General features: G+C 41.8%; 1 protein-coding gene across 1 annotated transcript; it reads right to left on the reverse strand.

The window, feature by feature from the left end:
- Positions 1 to 378: 378 nt before the first annotated feature.
- On the reverse strand, positions 379 to 18,884 carry NUDT12 (nudix hydrolase 12). The gene is made up of 7 exons (XM_056139161.1): positions 18,824 to 18,884; positions 16,731 to 16,941; positions 12,962 to 13,551; positions 11,165 to 11,332; positions 9,569 to 9,682; positions 7,039 to 7,238; positions 379 to 3,027 (listed from the first exon to the last, which is right to left on the reverse strand). The coding sequence occupies exons 1-7, from the start codon at positions 18,882 to 18,884 to the stop codon at positions 2,917 to 2,919; spliced, it is 1,455 nt and encodes a 484-aa protein (XP_055995136.1). The 3' UTR covers positions 379 to 2,916.
- Between the last annotated feature and the right edge of the window lie 4,647 nt (positions 18,885 to 23,531).

Here is a 23,531-nt window from a genome sequence, read left to right on the forward strand (position 1 = left end):
TTTCTAATTCTTTTGGTCCTTTAACAAAAAGTAAATGAGTGAAAATTTAAGAATAAGCCATTAGTAGTATCAGACAATAGAAACAGATAATGCTTATATGATTTTAAAACAGAATAGGAATTAACTACTTTGTACATATTCTGTCTGTATATTTCTGCATATGTGTGCGTGAACAAAACTAAAAGACGTACGATACATTATGCAAAACTAAAATTTTGAAGATTCAAACTAAAAATTTAAATCTTTCAAGTATGTCAACTTTTAAAAAGGGTCTTGTAACTTTTACTTATATACTTTAATTCTATTACAGTGACTACATTTGGCATTTTCCATTTATAAAAATAAATTTATCAAAATATAGTAAAAAACAACACAACGGCAGATAGATAAGTACTTTAATAAATTGTTACATTCAGTGTCATTAGAAAATACTCTTGGACTCAAACTTCCATCATTTCTTTTACATGCTCTCTTCATCTCTCATTGCTAGAAGCTAGCCATTTAATAATTAAAAGAATTACTTACCTAGCTACCTGAGTACATGATTAAATATCCAAAATGAAATTCATAACTTCATTTTGTTGACAATTTATAATTTAACATTCTAATTTCATGCAAACCTGAAATTTTGTATCTTAAAACCTCTGAAGATTTAGAAGTGCATTTAAAGTAAAAACTGGACCTCAAATCATTATACTTCACAATAAACCAAGGCACATCATTTTTTAGACACTTATGTAGTTCAAATTTCACAACATATTGTCTTAAAAAAAAACCCTAAAGTCCTAACATCAGTATCAGTAACCTAATCTTTCATTGGTTACTAAGAAATTCACTGTTTATTGGTATTTTTTTAATGGGTCATACCTGCTGTGCTCAGGGCTTACTTCTGGCTCTGAACTCAGGGGTCATTCCTGGCTCATCTCAGGGACTGAATGCCAGTAGGTCACATGAAAGGGAAGTATCCTACCTACTGTACTATTGTTCCAGTCCCACTGGTCATATTTTATCAAGAAAAGTTTGGGGCCAGAGTGACAGTACATTGGTAGGTCATTTCCCTTGTACAAGGCTGATCTGAGTTTAACCCAGAGTACCTGATATGGTCCCCTGAGTCCACCAGGAGGAATCCCTGAGCACCACTGTGTGTGACCCAGAGCAAAAAAGAAAAAAAAGAATTAAATTAAGCGCTCACCCCCCAAGAAAATTATCTTGTTAAATCAACTTTGGTATGTGATAATTTTAATTAAGAATACTGAGCAAATTAAATTTATTCCTATTACTTCTTTTGATTTGCTGCCTATAAGCTTTTGGTACCAGTTTTCACTTCCTATCAAAAGAATAGTGAATGTGGTTATACAAGAGACTTGAAATTATGTTATTTAATCATAGTTAGGATTAGTTTTATTAATGATGTTAAGTATAATTTTATAAATTCATCAATTTACTTGCCTTTAATGATTTAAAATAATTAGATTTACCTTTTGGATTTCTTCTTAATTTTCTAAAAAAATATGGCAATTAACTATATATTATCCTTAAGGTTTTTTCATTTTTAATATATAACAGTAAAGAGTCAATTATATATTTATTATTATATATTTATTACTATAAGTTACTATATATTTAATACTCTTAGACTATCTTTTAAAATGATTTCAAACTATTTGCATGGCAAAGTTGTATAATACCATTTCTTTTTGCTCACTGATCTGGTTCTGAGATAAACATTTTCTTTTCTTTTCTTTTTTTTTGCTTTTTTGGTCACACCCGGCGATGCTCAGGGGTTATTCCTGGCTCTGCACTCAGGAATCACTCCTGGCGGTGCTCGGGGGACCATATGGGATGCTGGGGATTGAACCCAGGTCTGCATGTGCAAGGCAAACGCCCTACCGACTCTAGTATCACGCCGGCCTGAGACAAACATTTTTAAAGTTTCTTAGACTGTGTTCATAGAAGGGCAAAATCAAGATGCTACCTTTAAGAAGAATTCTTTCCAACATATTCAATGTTAGTGAGAAAGTAAAAAATCCCTAGTTTAATGGAGAACAACTTTGCGCAGAACAGACAAGGTCAATGTGAATGATTCTTAGTCTGCAGAGGAGGCTCCTGAGTTCTTCTCGCCAGAACCTGGGGGGCACCAGAGGGAGAAGCAGCCACTGCCAGCACAACCCCCAGAACACAGTGACTCTAAGGGAAGAGGAGCGAGACTCACTACCGGCAGCCCAGAGGAAATTTAAGGGAATTGAACGGTCACAGTCACGGTCCTCCTGTTGTTCATGGATTTGCTCGAGCGGGCCCACTAACGTCTCCATCATGAGACTTGTTGTTACTGTGTTTGGCATATCGAGTACGTCATGGGGAGCTTGCCAGGCTCTGCCGTGCAGGCGAGATACTCTCGGTAGCTTGCCGGGCTCTCTGAGAGGGGCGGAGGAATCGAACTCGGGTCGGCCATGTTGGCTGCATGCAAGGCAAATGCCCTACCGCTGTGCTATTGCTCCAGCCCAGGGAATTAAACAATTTAAAATAAAGATGAAATCCATTAAAATTGTGTTATTTCTCTAAGAAGCATTGGAGTGACTGGCCCAATGCTTACAAGGCACCCTGGAATTTAGATTTAAATCTCTACAAACGACTTTGTTATATGATTTCTCTTATTAGAAATTGGGTTTTGTGAGATAAAATCATGGTGTGCAACTGAAACAAATGCAGGGAGACCAGGACTCTCTTCCTAGAAGATCCGAGGTGATGTAATTTATGGAAGCATGAATTTGATGATTAAGTTGGAAAGCACACTTTGAAATTACCTTGAAAACCCAGTATAATGTGACACTGCAAAGCATCACCAGGATCAATTTCATCAGAGGATAAAGTGGCATTAGAAATTAATACTGAGACAAAATTAATTAGTCATTTGATTTAAAGATTGGGGTTCATTCCAATCCAGTGCTTGATTAACTGATGCGCAATGGCACGGCTTGGGGGCACAAAGAACGCCTGCTGCTTCCCTTTGGTCAGAACGTCCACGACCTGAAATGCACCACAATAAAACTTATTAGGATGTTTAACAATGTCTTACATACAATTCCTGTATTTACATATACTAAAAATATATGACTTTAATAGTGAATAGTAGGGTACTTTATTATTATTTTTTTAAATTTTTTGCTTTTTGGGTCACACCTGGTGATGTACAGGGGTTACTCCTGGCTCTGCACTCAGGAGTTACTCCTGGCAGTGATCAGGGGACCATATGGGATGTTGGGAATCGAACCTGGGTCGGCCGCATGCAAGGCAAACGCCCTACCTTCTGTGCTATCACTCCAGCCCCTTGTAGGGTACTTTATTACTGCATTCATAGCCTAGTGATTCAATTAAAAATATTTCAAGAAAACTTATACACTTCTCAAAAGAGTAAGAATAAAGTTTCCATATGATCCAGCAATTCTACTTCCTGGCATCTGTCCCCACTTCAAAATAAAGAAAATATTAATTTCAAAAAACATAAACACACTTATGTTAATTTCACTGCTAAGTAAAATAGCTAGGGTTGGAAAAAACCCAAATGCCCAAAGACATAAGAATGAATTAAAAATAATCTGTAGAATGTGGACATGATGGAATACTATGCAGCTCTAAGAAAATGAAATCATGCAGTTTGATGCAACTTCGGTGGTTTTAGAGTGTTATCATGTTAAGGAAACAATTCAGCTGGAGATGGACAAACCCCAGATGATTTTGTTAATCTGAGGCATTGAGGGAAAGAAAACACAGAAACAGGTACACAACAACAAATTCTTGTTTTGGGAGGACCAAGCAGTAGGGGTTACTGGTAGGTGGGAAGGAAAAGGAGGGCTAGGAGTATTGGGCACTTGGATGGTGGGAGGTGCAGTGACTGTGCATATCAAAGTCACAGACATAAACAGATTTATAGCCGTATTATCTAAGCTACAATAATGGTAAGTCGAAAACCAAACAAAAACAAACCCCAAATATGATCATAATATAGCAAAATGCATGTTTCATGTTTATTTTCAAAGTGAAAACCAACTTCTAAAATGGTTTATCTTTTCTAAAAGTTAGAAAAATTTCTACTTTTTAAGACTGAGCATAGAATTAAATTTAGAGTATGTTATTATGTTAGAATTAAATTTAGAGTATGTTATTATGGTAGAGTATGTTAGAGTATGTTATTATGGTAGAGTATGTTATTATGTTAGAATTAAATTTAGAGTATGTTATTATGGTAGATTGGTGCGCGTGGAATCTGTGGTGTTATTTGCACGGGGGCCATGCCCAGCAGTGTTCAGACCCTACTCCCGGCTTGGTACTCGGGTGGCTCCCTGCTGTGTCAGGGTGAAACCTGGTGTCGGGGCTAGAACCCAGGATTCCCACATACAGAGCCCCTGTGCCGGTATTCTGAGCCATTTCCCCGGCCCTAAGGATGATGTGCTCTTCAGCTTCTGTCTCGAAGACTTTGGCTCTGCCTAAGGTTTGTCTTATGCATTGATGCTCTAGGCTAGTTAGCTAAGTAGCTCTGTATTTTTTGCTGTACCAGGAAGGAATGAACCCAGGGCTTCATACATGCCAGGCATCCCTACTATTGCTACATGCTACATCTCTGGCCTTGTGTTGGCTTAGAGAGGGATGGGGTGGGGGTGGGTGTGTTTCAGCCACACCCAACTGTGCTCAGGGGCTACTCCTGGCTCTGTCACTGTTGGGGGACCATAGGAGTGCCAGGAATTCAAACCAGGGTTGATGAGATGCAAGATATCTTTTTTTTAAATAAATATTTATTTATTTATTCTTTTTTGGGTCACACCCGGCGATGCTCAGGGGTTACTCCTAGCTTTGCACTCAGGAATTACTCCTGGCGGTGCTTGGGGGACCATATGGGATGCCAGGGATCGAACCTGGGTTGGCCGTGTACAAGGCAAACGCCCTACCTGCTGTGTTATCGCTCTGGTCCCAGATGCAAGATATCTCAACCCTTGGACTGGAGCAATAGCACAGCGGGTAGAGCGTTTGCCTTGCACGCTGCCAACCCGGGTTTGATTCCCAGCATCCCATATGGTCCCCCAAGCACCACCAGAAATGATTCCTGAGTGCAGAGCCAGGAGAAACCCCTGAGCATCGCTGAACATGACCCAAAAAAGAAAAAAAAAAAGATATCTTAACCCCTATACTATCTTTTCAGTCTATTATTGTTATTATTACAACTTTGGTTTTTGGATCATCCATTCAGTGATGTTCAGGAGTTACTCCTTAGTAATAACTTAGGTATGACTCCTGGTAATGCTCAGGGAATCGTATGATTTGCTGAGGATCGAATCCTCTGAGTGTTCTCTAGTGCCCTCAAGTTCAGTTTGCTTTCTTTGGGGGTTAAGGGGCACACCTGGTGATGCTTCTAGAACATGTGGTGTCAGGGAGTGGCCCTGGCCTTCCTCACATGCTTTTCATACCCTCATTATGTTGAACTGTAAAAACCAGCTCCCGGAAGAGAACAGTGCAGTCTCCTGCCCCCGCGCCTGGCTGTCCTCGCTGGGGCCCCTTGGAGGGGAGCGGGTTGAGCTTTCCTCCCCGCCCCGAGCAGGGCTCTGGCAGCCGAAGACCTCCAGGACCAGCCACCACCATGCTGAGACCACTTTCCGCACACATGAAGGTACTGGCAGAGGGACAAAGTCATGCGGGTTCCGGGGCCGAGATCTCCAAGCCTACTCGGATTTGGGCCGAGCATCCTCCACCCAGATCCTCCAAATTCCAGTAGGCGGGGGTCACACCCACCAACTGGCCCCCTGGTGCATTGTAATCCCATCAACGGCCAAGACTCAGAGACTATAAAAACCAGCTCCTGGAACCGTGCGGCCGCATTTGCGGCCACGCGACATCTTATTATGACATCTTATTATCTCATTCCTACTTTGGACAAACTTGCAGGCTATCGAATGTAGCCTGCCCACAGGGCAGAGTCTGGCAAACTCCCCGTGGCGTACCCAATATGCCAAATACCTGTGACAATGATGGGTCTCATTCTCCTAAAGAGCCTTGAATATAATCTCAGGGCTAGGATGAAGGAGACGTCACTGGGGCCTGCTCGAGGCAATCGACGAATAACAGGATGATTTGTGATTTGTGATTTGTGATTATGTTAAGTGAACTCATTCAGAAGGAGAACGGCAGACATCAGAGGATCTTGTAATTTTGTAATCCAAATCCTTGGATCTGGGTTACAAAACTGAGAATATCAAGAAGTAGGGGTTATTAATTTTGCTTGGATAAAGGCAAAATGGATTCTGCTTGATTATTTTCTTGGCCACACCCAGTGATGCTCTAGTCTTACTCCTGGCTCTGCACTCAAGAATCATTCCTGACCAGCTCGGGGGAGCATACGAGATGCCGGAGATCGAACCCAGGTCGGCTGCAGGAAACCCACTGTATTATCTTCCAAAACGAATTTCTGGTTTTCACTACTGTATTATCTCCAATATTTTTTTCATGAAAACACTTCAGGTCAGATAAAACACAGACAAGTAAGTAATTTTTTCAATAAATTACTCAGGAGTGACATTTTAGAAAGTTCTTGTGATTGTATCTTTGTTAAACTGTTTATCTTCCTTGTCCAGAAGTCCATTTTAAAAAGGACATGAAATTTTCAAAAAATTAAGCATTTTCACTTATTAAGCTTTATGTCTTCTAGAGCTATACCTTTTGGTACTATAAACTAAAATCTAACAAATCTAAGAATAACATTCCTGCTTCTCATCTCTGAAATAGTGCCTATCTAAGACCACTGAGCGGTACATACTGAAGGATGTACCGCTTTGTACATCTGAAGTCAGAGAATGGCACAGAATCATTATTGCTAAAAGCATCTTAGAGAATGGTTCACCAAGAGGGAGGCACATCAACACATGAGAAGCCATGCACAAGGGGGCCAGAGCCATTTATTTGACTTGGTGAAAACACACATCTTTGCTGCATGCCCAAACCAATCCAGCCAGAGAACAATCAATGGAAGAAGGAAATTAAATTGAACTTTACCTGTTCTCTAGTGAACCAGCGGGCATCCTCTATTTCATTCTTGTCAACTTTAATTTCTGTAGACACTGCCACAGCTAAGCAACCAATCATTAGGGAGGAAGGCATTGGCCACGGTTGACAAGAGACGTACTGAACATGGCCAACTTTGACTCCACTTTCCTCTTCTACTTCTCTCCGAACAGCATCTTCGATTGTCTCTCCTAATCAAACGGAGCACAAGAACAAGCAGCCAATGAATGCGGGCTGCACATTTTGTGCTCCGAGGGGGTTCAAATACTTGGAAATCACTTTGGACAGAAACCCAATTCGAAAAACCAGGAAGCAGAAACCTAAACTAGATTAGAATCCAAGAAAACATTCTTTAAAAGTTTTTTTAAAGATATACAAAATAAAAAAATGCAACGAAACTTCATTTCTTAAGGGTCCAAATTTGTTGGTTGTATTAAAACAATGTTATCTACAACATTCAGAATTACTGACTAAACACAATATAAACAAATATAATCTCTCCTATGTCTCACCATCAAACAGTTATGATTTATCATTACATGGCTTTACCAACAGCCTTTTTGTTTAAACTGAAACTTTTCTCCTGTCAAAGAATGTAGGTGATTACTTTTCTAAAAAGTTAAATATCACATAATACCAAATTTTTAAACCTTGCAAGATGAATATTTTCTTTCTAAATAATTGGTTTCCTTTAGAAGACCTGACTTAGCTATGACAAAATAATAACAAGTGCACTTTATATTTCTGATTTGTTGGAAAGGAGAACTAGGACGGTGGGTATAGTTGTAATCTAAGTTTGCCCAGAAATCTGGAAATGCTTTCTATTTAAGTATAGCTCTTGTTTCAAATACAATGGCAAGTTTCCTACATAAAAATGAACATGTTCATTAAAAACCCATATAAAATGAAAAGATGTCAGAGATGGCCTATTTGCAGGACAGTAAGATGAGCACATAATAAGTTATCAATACGTGAAGGATAAATGATCAGAATGGAACTACACAAAGGACATGAACGTATAGATTCAGGGGAAAAGAAAACAGGATGTCTGATGTACAATGAAAGGGAAGCTCAAGTGCCAGGAAAATGAAAATAAAAACTACAATGCCAGTCCATAGACATCAGAAAAGCAAGTTACAGATTCTGAAACATCTGCTGGTGAAGTCGGTGAGTAGGTGAGCATTTCATGCACTTCTAGAGGACAGGTAAACTGCAGAAAAATTCCAAAAGCAACCTGGGAATACCCACAAAGAGCTTTCTCCTTTCTCGTATGTGGGTTCTAGAGAACATATCCAGAGGTTCACAGGTACAAAACATTAACTGCAGTTTGTAATAACAAGGACACTGAAACAAGTGAAACATCATTTAGCACAAATGACTGAAAAACTGGAGAACACTCATTAATGGAACCCTACTCAGCTTTTGAAAAAATAGCTAGAGCGTGACAGGCAGTATGATGACTTAGAGCACTGACTCAGAAATCCAATCACCGTTCCTCCATCACATTGTAGCTGCTTCACCTGTGCAAGTTCCTCAGCCCCTGAACCTTAGTGCCCCATCTGTAAAATGGCTTCTCTCACTACTACCGACTCATAGGGTTGTATGAGAAACCATCTGATTTAATAAATGTGAGATTTCAGAGCAGAGAGTGAGTACCCATATGCATGCTCATGTCTACTATCATCCATTAATGCAGACCAATGCTGGAAGATGAAATTAAACATGAAATATATTATACCATTTCACAAATATATTGAGTTTCTACTGCGAAGCACTGCCTTTAAGAGTTTGGTATAAGTATAATTAATAGCCTGTGTCCTTATTGAGCTTAATTCTTTTGGTTACAGAAAGAGAAATGAGTAAATGCATAGGCACATACCAAACAAAGTTGGTGAATGATATGGGGAAATGTTTGGCAGGATGACATCTGGGGATATGGGAAATTTGGGGATATGGGGCCAATGTATTTGGGACAATCAAGGAGGGTTTCTTTGAAAAGGTGACAGATGAATCCAGTACAGAGGAAAGTGAAGGCATAAAACACATTGGTAAGATCAGTGTATGAAAGATATACTACATTTTTTGTTTTAAACACAAAACTGGGTCAGAGAGATAACACAGCTAGTAAGACATACACCTTGCTGGCAGCTGATCTGGGTTCTATCTTTGGTACTGTATATGGTCAGTTACACCACTGGGAATGACTCCTGCGCACAGAGTCAAGCACAGCTAGATGTGGCCCCCAAACAAATCCCCACAAAATCATGTGACTTATCAAAATAAAAATAATAATTCATATAACAATTTAATAATAATATAATTTAAAATCCACAAAAGATCCTAAAACTTCCCAGTTCTGTAACATGATAACTTAGCAGAGATTGTTTTCAAATTCTGCCTGAATTTTTAAATCAATTTATAGGAAATAAAATTTGCTATGTGTTAGATTACTTGCCAAATACAAGTTGGAAACTGTAAGTAAAATAAAAATTATTTATAAATAGAGCTCAAAAGGGCTTACCAGGTTCAATAAATCCAGCAAGACAAGTAAACATGCCTGGGGGAAATCTTTTCTGCCTGCCTAAAAGGCATTTGGTCCCATCTGGATGAATAACTTGCATGATAACTACTGGATCTGTTAAAATAAATCAGATGCATAAATGACATGAAAAAAAAAATCTAAGGTATTGTGTAATGTCTAGCAGAGAGAGTCCCAAATTAGTTTATCTTAGTGCTAGTTTGACTAGCACTAGTTCCCATTTTAGAAAAAAAGAATTGTTCAGTGCTCCTCTAGAAATCTTCCTTAAGAAAAACAACCGGAAAGTGCCCCCCGCATCACTGTACCAAAGGTCACTACCACCCCCTTTGGCTCATTCCAATGAGTCCTGGAGGAAAGTCTGGCTCTTGCAGATTAATAAAAGAGCACAACACCTGTAACAGCAAGACTCTGGCTGAATTACAAGGCATTATTTCTTCCTGTCTACAGCTGATGAAGAAGTACTTTGGGAAAACTTCCCAGAATACAGGCAGTGAGTTAAAAGAACTCTTATTCTTTCTCTTCTCAACTTCATAGCAACATTTACTGTGCATTTGTGGTATACTGCACATATTTTAAAAAATTCTGCCTTTTGGGGGGCCACACCAGACTATGCTCAGGGGTCACTCCTGACTCTGCACTCAGGAATCACTCCTGAAGTAGGTTAGCCCTGTGTAAGGCAAGTCAGTGTCTTAGCTCCAGTCCCAGAGGGATCACCTTTTCAGGAGTGTTCAGGGACACTGCTGCGGACTAGGTAAAGACGGACAGGATGGGTCGTTTCGGGCCTCTCGACCTGCCCTGGAAGGGTGGGGTCCTGCAGCCACTCTATTTCTGCTCCTCCTCCTGGAAGCATCTCCCCTAGAGAAAGTCCATTACTAAGATGTTTGTCCCAATAGACGAAGGCCCTTGGATATGTGAAAGTTCAGCTCAGACAGCTTGGTAATTAGGCATTTCCCAAAGAATACTTGCTTCTTTTTTTGATGATTACTGGTTCTAAGCAATGACTACCATGCATGGAGGGCAGTTGGGACGCTTGGTCCACAAGGTTGTTAGGACCCTGACCCCATGCTTTTACTCTCTCTCTCTTTTTTTTTTTTTTAAAGGGACATTCCTAGAGGTTCTCAGGGAACCACATGGAATGCGGGGATCGAACCCTAGTCTGCTGCATGCAAGACAAGCACCCTACCTGCTGCACTATTGCTCTGGCCTCTTCAGGTACATTTTTTTAACAAGTAAACTTTTAAGGGAAGATTTCCCCTCTCCCACAGACACAAGTGTAGCGACTTCTCCACAGACAGTGAAGCATGAGTGACATGCAAAAGGCTCCTGAGAACCAACCAGATGTAAGTCATATTTCGCACTTCCAGGGGTTCTCCCCGGGGACACAGGCATTCTCTTTTCACCCGGGATTAAGAATTAGCAGAATGGACGCCCACACTCACAGCACGCTGGCGGCACCAAGGGGAGCGGGCAGCCACAGCAATGAGATAAGGAGAGGCGGGTGCAGAGGCACTGCCCTGGTGCTGGTGCCTCCATCAGGCTCCGACTGGTGGGGCTTGAGACCATACGGGGCTGGCTTACCAACTCGTGGGTACGAGGTATTGTGGACACCCTGCAGACTTGGGCAGTCCTTCCTCAGGCACACTCTTTTATAGCCTCCTTCTTCAATTCTCGTGGCACTTCCACAGGTGGGGCAATACTTGTATCGACTGTGCCATGCAAGAACGGATCTTGCTTGAGCCACAACCCCTTAAAGAGAATTGCATGAGGTGTTCACACTGTTACAAACTGTCAAAGAGGAAATAAAGAAGTAAAATGCCCTTACATCAATGCAAAAGACACTAGGTTTGGAATGCTGCACGGTCTCCATGTTTCAGTGTTTGTATTTTTTTGTGTGTGGTACTTCAAAAGCAAAAGACTGAATTTTACAGAGTACAAATAAAACTATTTGTTATTATAAATACTTCTAATTTATAATAACAAAATATAGCTCAAAAAAGAAAAATGCACTTCTCATTCATCTTGTGCACTGTATTAGTTGGAACTGATACCGCATGCGATTTTTGAATTTTAAATATACATTTAATAGTACATTAAATAAAACATGTCTAGTACATGTAAAATAGTACATGTACATAAAACATACAACAGTGAAATTTATAAAAATACACTGCAGAAGCAGTTAGATCCTAACTTAGACCTGGACTCTAGGAAACATTAGTAGAACACTACAGAAATGTTTCGCACATTGCTGAGGAAGTCACTGTGGTCTCCTGTCTCACGGAGCAAATGTACAGTGTGACAAAGACTACATTTATATCTGTGGCAAACTTTATCTTCCAAAAAAGGTCTAATGGTATAAGCCTTAAACTATATACATTCTAGTTATAACCTCTAGCTGCTGGTACTTCAATAAATGATTTTAGTGGGGTGACTAGACAGAAATGCTACATGTTAAATGCCTAAAAATCTTTATAGTAAGATGCATTCTTTTCGTCACTGATTTTTCAGTTTGTTTTTATTCTGGGACCATACCTGGGACTTACTCCTGGCTCTGTGCTGAGAGATCACTCTTGGTGGGGCTTGGGGGAACAAATTTGGGTCAGCTATGTAGAAGGCAAGCACCTTCCCGCTGTACTATCTCTCTACTACCTCTACGGATGTTTAAAGTGTGTAAGAATCATAAAGAACAATAGCAGTATTTTAAATGAGAAAAAATGAGAATAATAATAAAAAAATTAAAAATAAGCCATTAAAATTTAATGAGCCACAGGAACACTGTTTGCCTGCAACATTAACTGGCAGTATATACTGTAAACTGAGGTGTGTTATTTCAGCACTTTACAGGAAGAAACACTAGGGACGTGGGAAATAAATCCGCACATTGGGCACTTGCCTTGTACATGGCCAACTGGAGTGATCCCTGAATGCAGATCCAAGAGAAAGTTCTTAGAGTGGCTGGATATGGTCCCCCAGAGTGAAAAATCTAACATAAATTTAGAGAGATGGAGGCATGATTCTGAACCTCTCTTGCCTGCCTCAACTTTTCCCCAAATTAAGCACATCTGCCATCATGTTCAGTATATGAAAAGGACCAATAATTACTCACTGAAGAATCAAAAAAAAAAAAAAAGAAAGAAAGAAAACCAGCATGCATGAAAGTAAATTTCACAGAAATTAATCTATGCTGATTAAAACTGCTATAACTGCCCAGAATCATCAGGTAGAGTAAGAACTAAAAGTTGAGTTCCCAATGGAGACGGCCTAATCTCAGTGCATATGGGAAAAGGCAATTTTCTAGAGGCTGAAGACACATAAAACTCCAATCCAGTTCCCAAAATCAATTACCCACACAAGTGAACAATGTTCACCTCTTACCCGCTTCTTTGTCTTTCAGCTGCAGAAGGGCTGGCATTGGAGGATGAAGAAAATAACAATTTTCATGCCTTTGCTTAAATTCTTCAGCAGCAACAGGATCTATAGCCAGAGCAAACCAAGCAACCAGCCCATCTTCTTCTTCTCGTGGAACTTCCCCAGTAGAGTTAAAGAACTCTTTTTTCATTTCAAGTTCAACTCCAAGGAAAATCAAGGTAATGTTCTCGGGATGCGTCAAATAATCCTTTATATCGGTGTAGTTTAGCTGGCAAAGTCTGACTTCTGGCTGTTGGAAACTTTCCTTATTGCCACCTAGGGTAACCAAGGGGCTTAAATCTGAGAAAAGGATATAAACTGTAGTCGGATGGCTTTCTTTAGCTAGTAGCCAGTCAGAATCAGTTCTTTTTTCACTTTTCCGGTCCAGCAGTGTCCTGCTAAAATAATTTTCACATTCTTCCACATCACTGGTTAAGAACCATGGCTTCTTTCCACCTTTGGCATTAGCTAGTAAGTTAGCGATATGCTTGTAACCCCAAAATTTAGCAATGTCTAGTGCAGTCTGTTTTGATTTATTGACAATGGACCGGTCACACCTACAGGTAAAACAGATAAAATAGGACATAAGCATTCTCTTCAGAATTTACTAAGATATTCGGAGGTGTACATGATAACTTTCTACACTAGACTGATAAATATTTTTTCTCAGGAAATAATTTAGTAAATTATTAACTATGTAAATAAAGGTTAGAAGAAATCATAAATACTGAAAGGTTTTAGAATGGAGATTTAAAATTTCTGAACTTAAAAAATTGTGGAAAGGAGAGATTTTATGGCAGATAGGCTGCTTGCCTTATGTGCACCTGACCTAGGTTCAATCTTCAGCACCTGCAAGTTCTGGCCTATGTGGAAAACAGGGCAGAGATATCTCAAAAAATGAAAACTAGAGACTGCATATGACCCAGAGATTCCATTTCTTGGTATCTACCCCCCAAGTGATATATGCCTGCTTATATTCCCCGCAGCAACAGCCAGGGAAAAGAAACAATCTAAATTTCCAATGACAAATAGGTGAAGTTGTATATATACACAGTGATATATTATGCAACCACAAAAAAATCTTGCTGTTTGTTTTAAGCTGGATGGAGATGCAAGACATCATGTTCAGTGAAATGATAGTAGAGCAAATAAGAGTTGACCTCACATATATGTTGATTACTGTAAGCACTGTCTGTAAGCACTGTCCTCCCCCTGTTCATCGATTTGCTTTGGCGGGTACCAGTAACATTTCCACTCTGAGACTTGTTGTTACTGTTTTTGGCATATCGAATACTCCAAAGGGAGCTTGCCAGGCCCTGCCGTGTGGGCAGGATACTCTCGGTAGCTTGCGGGGCTCTCTGAGACGAATGCTAAAATGGAACCTGGGTTGGCTGCGTGCAAGACAAACACCCTACCCGCTGTGCAATCACTCCAGCCCGAGAAGGAAGAGACAGGAGGCAAATGCACCGAGGTCTTTCCTTCAAAACACAGTAATACTATCTCATGATTTGATTACTTCCCAAAGACTCATCCATCTCCAAAGGTATCACACATAATATATGGTATGAGGACTAAGCCTATGACTTTTAGGGAGACCACAAATAAACTGTTCAAAGGGCAGCCACATTTTACATCTTGACTACTATAGCAAATAAATTGTCTTCTTAAAGTGTTGGGTAACATTGCTTTGTCCTTCAAGAAGCTTAGGTTTTATCTGGTTACACCCATCAATCTGGTTACACCCACCACGGTGCTCCAGAGGCACTTCCACTTCCATTGTGTTTACATGTAAACATGTAAACAGTCTTCCCTATGCTCTCCTTCCCACCCAGTTAATCAGCTTTCCCCTTAATCAGACTTTGTTAATTTGTAAGATCAGTTTCCCAGAAATCTATGATTTTATATGTATGAGTGAAATATTGCCTTTTTCCTCTCCTTATGCCTTATGAACAATTTACTTTAAGGTAATATCCTTTTTGTATAGATACAGGAAGACCGTTAACATTATGCTTTGTAACTTAGGATTTGATTGGCCTTGAATATTCACTCCCGGGCATCTTTCTCAACTTAAGCCTCAGTTGCCCTTAGTTCCTAACACCCCAAAAGCAGGGTCCTGACGAGGGACTGAATGGACCCAGGGCAAGCAGTGAGCTACCCTGGCAGCGAAATGGGCCAGGCCAAGGTGCCACGATTCTTAACTATAAGTTAAGAGTTTGATCATAGACAAATGCTGTCATGATCCAAAGGTAACGACAAGACTAGGATCCTGCTAGGGGTGGGAAAGACTATCTGGCCTGAGCACTGTAGTCCGAGATCGAGATGGCCCTAGGAGAGCAATTCTATAAGTTTAAGATATTTCTTACTGTATCCATACAAAATGATTTATATTATATTCTTATATGCTTGTCAGACAAGGAGAGGAGAGGTACGCCCATGGGATTCTGCTCTAGGGTGGGTCCTCCTGCTGAGGAAGGATCTGTCCTAGGAGTGGTCTTCCCTGAGGCTAAGATTTCTACCCCTGTTGATCTCCACCCCTATTGATTGTGACCACACCTATGTAATTGTTCCCCCAATTCCTCATAGAGGATTTAACTGTACTCTAGGAGTGGGCTGGGGGCAGAAGGAAGAAGAGAGTTCAGAGAGGATCAGAAGGAAGAGGAGGATGAAGGGGGATGGAAAAGGAGAATGAAGTAGCATGGGAGCAGAGACAGAAGAAGAGACGAGGAGAAACAGAGAGAGACGGGAGCAGAGAGAGAGAAGGAGAGAGGGAGCAGAGACAGATGAGGAGAGAAACAGAATAAACTACGACTAATACCAACCAGCCTGGCCCTCGTTCCTTCCTCCACCTGACCATCGCCATCAACCTCTCCCGGGTGGGAGAAGGGTGAGACTACCGAACGCGGGCGGCGGGAGAGATAGAGTCACTGCCGCTGTGGGTGCCAAGCCCCCCTTGTGTGAGTTACACATTAAAGCACTATATATATATCCATATCCATCAACAACAGAACACAGAGTACATATTTATCTTTTTTGTCTTTCATTTTTTTCCTTAACTAGTAAGATCTCAGCTCTGGATTGAAACAAAGATGGAGGTCCAAAGGATTGTGGTGGAAAGAGATACTGGTACACTGATGCGAGCTGAAGTGTGCTAATATATTTGAGGAGGTATTCCTCAAACTGTATTCCTAGAACACACAGGGTATTGTAAACCAACATAACGCAATTCAAAAATAGAGGATCATAAGAAAAAAACTTCAGTTTCACTTTTTTGTTGTTCATTACAGGGAAACAAAATAAGTGAACAGTCTGAGAATACCAAGAGGCATGTGAGTGGGTTGGCGGTAATAATGAGATGGACTTGAAGTAACCTAAGGACACTGGTGAAAGGTCCTGGACGGGGTGGTGAAGAGATGTGGTTGACCAGGTGCCTCAAAACGAGCCACATAAACACAACTGTCAATGAGAGTAATCACGCAAGCCAAATTATACTTATCACATTTGAAAAATAAACATTTTTAAAGTGTAAAAGTCAATGAATACTATATTTTTACATAACAAAACTAATAAAGAAGTTGTTTACAAGTTCAATGATGAATAATACAAGAAAATAAAAAATACAAAAATAAATAATACAAGAATATACAAAAATAAAAATAAAGAAAATACAAGAAAAAATTTGAACTTTTAACCCATAAGTGAAACCACCCACCACTCAGGAGGCAGTGGAAAATTTTACCCTTTCTCAAGAAGAAACTGAACAACATCTGGATGCCCGTTCCTTGCAGCATACATTAAAGCTGTCCAACCATTTTCAGATGTTTCATTGAGAACAGATGGCGAATGGCTGCAGATCACTGTTAACCTGGCAACATCACCTTCTGCAGCTGAAGAGTGAAACTGGGAAATCACTTCTTGAGTTGGACTTCTTTTTATAGAAGACATTCTTCCTTTAAAAAAGTGAACAACAAAAACAGTTACTTGCAATTGTTTTGTAGATCACTGGTGGGAACATTTCATTAGTGTAACAGAATTGGAGTAATAGTTATGGTTTCTAAAGCAGCACTCTCTTCTAAAGTGAGTTGTCAACAATCATCACACTGCATACCTCAGGCTTGAGAAGTTTAAAAGATAATGTAACTCAACAGAAGGTTCAGGGAAATAATGCATGATCAACTCTGGTATTAGAAATGAGGGAGTCACGTCCTTGACAGGGGAAATAAGTGACAGGGACAAAGAGGAAGGAGCATTTGAGGTAGACCAGAAGAACATAAAGGTCCCGGGGCAAGTAGGAGCTAAAGGTTATTGGTAGATAGATTGGTAGTTATTCTCTTTCCTCTGCAAGTACTAGAAAAAGGCTGCTCCCCTCTGTTCCTACATAGCGTTCAAAAGCTGTCTACCATTACATGAAATCTATTTGTCTTTGCACAATTCAACAACTGACATGAAAACAGACCAATATTAAAGGTGTTAAGGTGCTTGCCTAGCATGGCTGACTCATACCCATACTGGATATGGTCCCTAGCACAGAGCCAGAAGTAATCCCTGAGCACTGACACGAGTGGCCGCCTAACCAAAATCAAAAAGAAAAGATTTGACTTTCTAACTGGGTTTCCACGGTTTCTAAGCTATACTTAGGCTAATAGGAAGAAAAATTACAGCACAAGTTTTCTGAGAATTGTTTCTGATGCAGAATTTGGCTGATCAGGTAGAAGAGCATAAACACAATTTAAGAAAAAGTGGGCTTAAGAGAGTATAACTTTGAATTTTGTGCCTGTGTGCTTTCTGCTATCTATGCATCCAAGTATGCATATAAACATATTCACAGGAATGAAAACATGTGAGCAAAAACCTAAGGTGGAGGGCTTGCTTAAAATTTTGAATGAGAAGAGTGACTTCTATACCAAGAAAAACTTTTTTCTCTTCGAGTTGCTCTGGAATTTAACTTCCTATTTTCATCCTGAGATTTTTACATGCGTTGCAAAAACCTGAGTAACACCAGCCACAGCTTTTCAAGGTGTTGTTTTGATGCCCGACTATTATGATCCCCTTTTCGAAGAGAACTGGCTTTTCCCTCATCGTGTATTCCTTCGCATCAAGTGACACTGGCCTTCTCGTTAGGACTCCTTCAAGCACCCTTTTCTCACTCCTCCTGGTCCCACGGAATTCCACCCTAGTGATTGCAACACCGTCCTGTCCTCCAAAGCTGCATCCCACGCCTACCTCAGGGCAAAGTTCAGCACCCGGGAGCGGGGGCGGGGGCGGGGGTGGGGGGGGGCGGAGCGGGCAAGTGTCTCTTTTCCCTCGAGCAACAGGCAGAAAAGTCGCCAGAAACAGGACCACGGCTCATTTCCCAGGCCTGAGGCCCTGGGTCCTCCTCCCGGCAGGACGGAGGCGGGAGGGTGGCGCGGGATGAACGCGGCCCCAGGTTCCAAGGGCTGCATCGCTGCTGGCGTTACGCCTCCGCTTTCGCCACGCACTGTCACGCCTGAGCTGGGCCCGCGACGCGCCCAGGTCATGCGTGCCCAGGGAGCCGGTGCCGGGCAATCACCTGGGGATGAACAAACGCCGCCCCCCCTGGGCACCAAGGTCAGGCAGACAGGGTCGGGGGAGGCCGGGCCCGGCTGTGTCTCGGCTCTCCGGGGTCCCGTCTAGCGAGGACTGACCCCGAGGCACAGCCTGCCCGCGTGCCTCCACGGCCGGGCTGGGAGGACGCCGGGCGCGCCCGCCGCGCACCCACAGCCACCCGCCACCCGCGAGGCCACCGCCGCCGCCGCAGCCCAAACCCGCGGGTGCCGGCCACGAACCCGCGAAGCGCAGCGCGGCCCGTACCTGCTCTCGCCCGCGTCGCCGCGACCCCGACTTCCGGCCCGGTCCGGCCCGCGCGCGGCATCCTGGGAGATGTAGTCCGGCGGCGCGCGTGGCTCCGGGGCGTCGCGGACCGGGTCGGTGGCCCAAGCGGACCCCCTGCCGCGTGCAGAACGAAGTCGGAGCGAAAAGCTTAGTGTCCTGCTTATTATCCTTCTCGCCTCCCCTGCCCCAGCTCTAAACTCTGGGCCGGAACGTTGGGTCTCTCCCGGGACACACACACACACACACACCTGGAGCACTGGCGGGCCGAGCCTCGCCAGCACGTGACAGGCAGCACGCTGTGGGCCTCACAACCTCCCTCTGTTGTAGAAATGCAGAGTATGCTAAGGCTTCCTCGGTTAAGAGTCCTTTAAGGCAATGCCCTGCGGCTCCTCCTGGCTGCTGGCCCTTAGGTGCTTGAACACGCAAAGCCCCGCAGCTCTCCCCCGGGTGCTGGCCTGTAGGTGCCTGAACATGTCAAGTCCCTCGGCTTCGCCTGGGTGCTGATATTATAAATGCTTGAATGTGCAGAGCACTGATGACTACATGCAGCTGAGAGTTTGTGCCCCCAGGATGGCCACTGTTGCTGTTACTTAACTGTTTGTTTCTTGTACTTTCAGGCCTCCAAAGCCACAAGTTAGTAACTAGGAGATCAGGCCACTGGATGCTAGCCCTGGGTGGCTTGGCTTTGCTAACCTCCCTCCTGGACGCCATGACGCAGCCATTAGTCGCTTTCTGTCCAGCTTTAGTGCCTCGCGAGTCTGCTCTCACTGAGGCTGCGCGTGGTGTCAACATTGCAGTTGCTTTCTTGGCCTGCCTTTGTCCTCTCCTTGATAGCACAGGGATAGGGCGTCTGCCTTGCACGCAGCCAACATGGCCAACCCCAGTTGATTCCTCCGCCCCTCTGGAGAGCCTGGCAAGCTGAGAGTATCTCACCCACGGGGCAGAGCCTGGCAAGCTCCCCATGACGTATTCGATGTGCCAAACACAGTAACAACAAAGTCTCCAATGGAGACGTTACTGGGTCCGTTGGAGCAAATTGATGATCAATGGGAGGGCCTTTACCTTTACCCAATCAGAGAAATAGTCTTTATTTTCGTGATCTCACAGGAGACTGCAAATACTGCTCTGGTTCATTCATTTGAAATACCCCATCTTTGTGTTCAAACCTGTTAAATTGTTTAAAATAAAAATGCTCAGGTGTTAATCATCCAGCAAACAGTCTTTGTTTTTGAGTCTTCTCTCAACGCTTTGGGCCTTTTAGCGTAATTCCAGACCTCATATTTATTTATTAATAAATATTTAAAATAACCTTTTGGCATGGACTAATCTCAAATGTAAAGTGTTAAAAAGAAATCTAACTCCAATATCATTAGTGCAGTTAGAACTTAAGTCATTTCTAAGATCTAGCTGTAGTTCTATGGTGATCAGCATTCAACTTTATTGTTTTATAGTTTTTATTTATGTTTCCACAGTTGATCTGCTCAAATGAGCGCCCAAAACCTCTCCCCTATGGCATTTGGTTTTTCAAGGGATAAATTACTCTGGAATTCTCTTTTATCAAAGTTTATTTGTTAAAGAACAATTATTTCTCTACAGAATTTGGGTTTTTTTCAGATCGCACTCTTAGTGTTCATTCTTTTGGTATTTCCTGAGTTCTGGTTATAGCGATCACCGTCCTCCCGTTGTTCATCGATTTGTTCGAGTGGGCCCAGTAACGTCTCCATTGTGACAATTGTTACTGTGTTTGGCATATTGAATACCTCATGAGTAGCTTGCCAGGCTTTGCCGTACAGGCTAAATTCTTTTGGTAGCTTGCGGGGCTCTCTGAGAGGGGCGGAGGAATCTAACTGGGGTTGGCCATGTTGGCCACTTGTAAGGCAAATGCCCTACAGCTGTGCTATTGTACTAGCCCATAGTAAAATGGATCCTTGTTCTTTTTTCGGGGGGGGGTGGGGTGGGAATGGGGTGAGTTGTCATCTGTTCCTGTGTGAACATTAAGTAGAGATAGATGCTGTGAGACCCATATGTAGTGCCAGAGATTTGAATCAGGATAGAAACAATCAAGACGCAAGGCAAGTGCTTTCACTTCTGTCTTACCTCTGTGGCCTCTCTCTCTCTCTCTCTCTCTCTCTGTGTGTGTGTGTGTGTGTGTGTGTGCGCGCGCGCGCGCGCGCTCAGAGATTACTCCTGGCTCTATGCTCAGGGATTACTCTTGATTTTGTGCTCAGGAATCATTCCTGGTGCTTGGTGGACCCTGTAGAGTTCTGGGACATGCCCTGGATGGCCAACTTCAAGGCAAACACCTTACCCACTGTACTATCTCTTTGCCCCCCACCCCCAGTTTTATTATGAATGCAGCCAACATTGATAATATATAAACCCCAATTGAGCAGAGGGTGGAGAAGGGGAGAATCTTTTGGGGTCCTCTGTGTTTAGAAGTGTAAAGAGTCTTGAAATCAAGTTTTAAATGCACATATCTGAGATGTTATAAGCTTTCAGCATGCATTTAATTTTCTTCCTGTTTCCTGTTTTAATCATTCTAAACCCTTTAAGCTTTAAAAAGTATAGACATAGTGGAGTGATAAGTCTGTGGGTATGGTAAGCATACAGCTGACTCCTGTTCGATTCCCAGCACTGTGTCTGATTGCCCTCAAAACGAAAACAAAGAAACAAAAAGTGGGAACCTACACTTAATGCATTATGTGTCTATGTATATTAAATTCTTTAAAACTGACTCTTTCCTTAGATATTTTGAGTAGTTTTTGTCTTGCCATCTTTGTGTTATTCAATTATCAATTTTTAAGGAGGACTTCCTTAATTACTTGTTGCATAGTAGTTCTCTGATTTTTGACAATTCAGGTTCTTTGTTTGTTTGTTTTGGGCCACACTCAGCAGTGCTCAGAACTTTCTCCGATCTCTGTGCTCAGGAAGCATTTCTGGCTGGACTCAGGCACTATTAGGGGTGCTGAAGATTGACCTGGGTCAGCTATGTGCCAGGTAAAGGCTCTACTTACTGGATTATTGCCCTGACTGCAATTCTAGCATTCTTGTTTTATGTATTTCTTGTTTCTGATGTCTGTTGTTTTTCTCTAACGTAAGCTATACATGAGAAGGTTCTTATTGATCTAATTTGCTGCATTCCCAGAACCTGGATTTCCAACTAGCACATAGGAAACATTCAATATTTCTTCATGTTCCATAAATAGTTTGTTTCATATTAAGTAAAGTATTTTAAATATTGCTGCATGTCTTGGATATGAGAATTTCTTAAATAACATTAAGTAGAGATAGACCTGAATTTCTACAGTAATGTGCATTTGTGTGCAAGGAATGTAATTCAGAAAATAATACCTATTCCTTTTGAGGAGCTCATTGCTTGATGAAGCAAGATGATGATAATAGGTAGGAAACAAAGATAATATATTGTGGGTACCCAATCTAGTTTTCAGGGTGAAATGGGGACATGGGCCAGGCTGCCTACAGCTAAAGGATGTCTAGCCAATTGCACTGTGGAAAGAAAAAAAAAATCCTTCTTGATCAAAGCACTTAAGAGCTAGTAAGTGCATTGCCGTACAGATTTTTATTACTCTGTTAATGGCAGTTGGGAACTAGCATGGTCAGATGTCTAAGTCACGTGGAGTTAGGTTCTGGCACTTGGCCTTGGAAAAAGGAGGCCTCATGAAGTGCTGTAAGACTTGGCTGAGGACTTTGTTGGATCCAGAAAGAAGCCATGGTGGGGTCAGCCCTAGAAGCTTCAGGAATAAGTTGCTTACTACACTGAGTCTACTTGGAGTAAATGGAAAAGGTAGCTCAGAGGTTATCTTGAAGGCAGGTGTTGAAGGGCCAAGAACAGACAAAAGCTGTTTGTCAGAGGGCACTTTCCTTCCTTTCCAGGTCAGAACAAGATTCCCTCAAAGAGGAGATGCAAAGATAAAAGTAGGTTAGCAGTTGAGATTCTAAAGAGGTTATAGAATCTGCTGTTTTCAGATATGTCAGAGAAATATACCCTAAAATCTTGATATTTCATGCCCTGGTGGGCTGGCTTAGGCATTGCCAACAGCCTCCCATTCTGGTGGAGGACTTGGCTCCACTTTTGCAAACATATGTCCCCTCACTGAAACTGGCCAGTGAAGCACTTCAGAACTTCCGTGAAGTGTCCATCCAGAAATAATATTGATATCTAAATCTCTTCATTGATAACTACTTTCCCTTAAGCAATAGTGAGTCTCTTTGTTGCAATTCATGGTAATTTTGTCTAGCTTATAATTTTCAAAAGCAATTTTTAGAGCTTTTCAGTCTATGAACCTGACTATAGATATATAGATCAATCAGTCTATCTATCTATCTATCTATCTATCTATCTATCTATCTATGTATCTAGCCTACATATATGTAGATATATCTCTATATATTTTTTTCACTCAAAGACATAAATTTGGTTTCTGTCATTTATAAAGAATTCCTAAGCAGTTCATTCTTATTTACAAATAGTGTTTCCCTGTTTGCTCTGAGTCACTGCTTTATGACGCAAGAACGCAAGAACCATGGATGGTCTAAGAGGCAGGCTTGCATGTGCTCTATTCTGCCTGTGTACTCAAGTTAATTGATGCTGTAATTTAATCACTGAGCTGCTGCTCATGTTTCTTGTTTATGTCACTTAAATAAAAGACTTATTTTATTTTATTTA

This window comes from Sorex fumeus, unplaced genomic scaffold, assembly GCF_029834395.1.
Source record: "Sorex fumeus unplaced genomic scaffold, SorFum_2.1 ptg000131l, whole genome shotgun sequence".
NCBI lineage: Eukaryota > Metazoa > Chordata > Mammalia > Eulipotyphla > Soricidae > Sorex > Sorex fumeus.

Bases quoted from the DNA above. Each gene is read 5' to 3' on its own strand.
- NUDT12 (XM_056139161.1), bottom strand. From the start codon at position 18,884: ATGCCGCGCGCGGGCCGGACCGGGCCGGAAGTCGGGGTCGCGGCGACG. The intron at 16,942-18,823 runs GTACGGGCCGCG...ACTTTTTTAAAG, and splicing joins GGCGACGCGGGCGAGAGCAG to GAAGAATGTCTTCTATAAAA. The intron at 11,333-12,961 runs GTAAGAGGTGAA...ATTCTCTTTAAG, and splicing joins GCTGAAAGACAAAGAAGCGG to GGGTTGTGGCTCAAGCAAGA.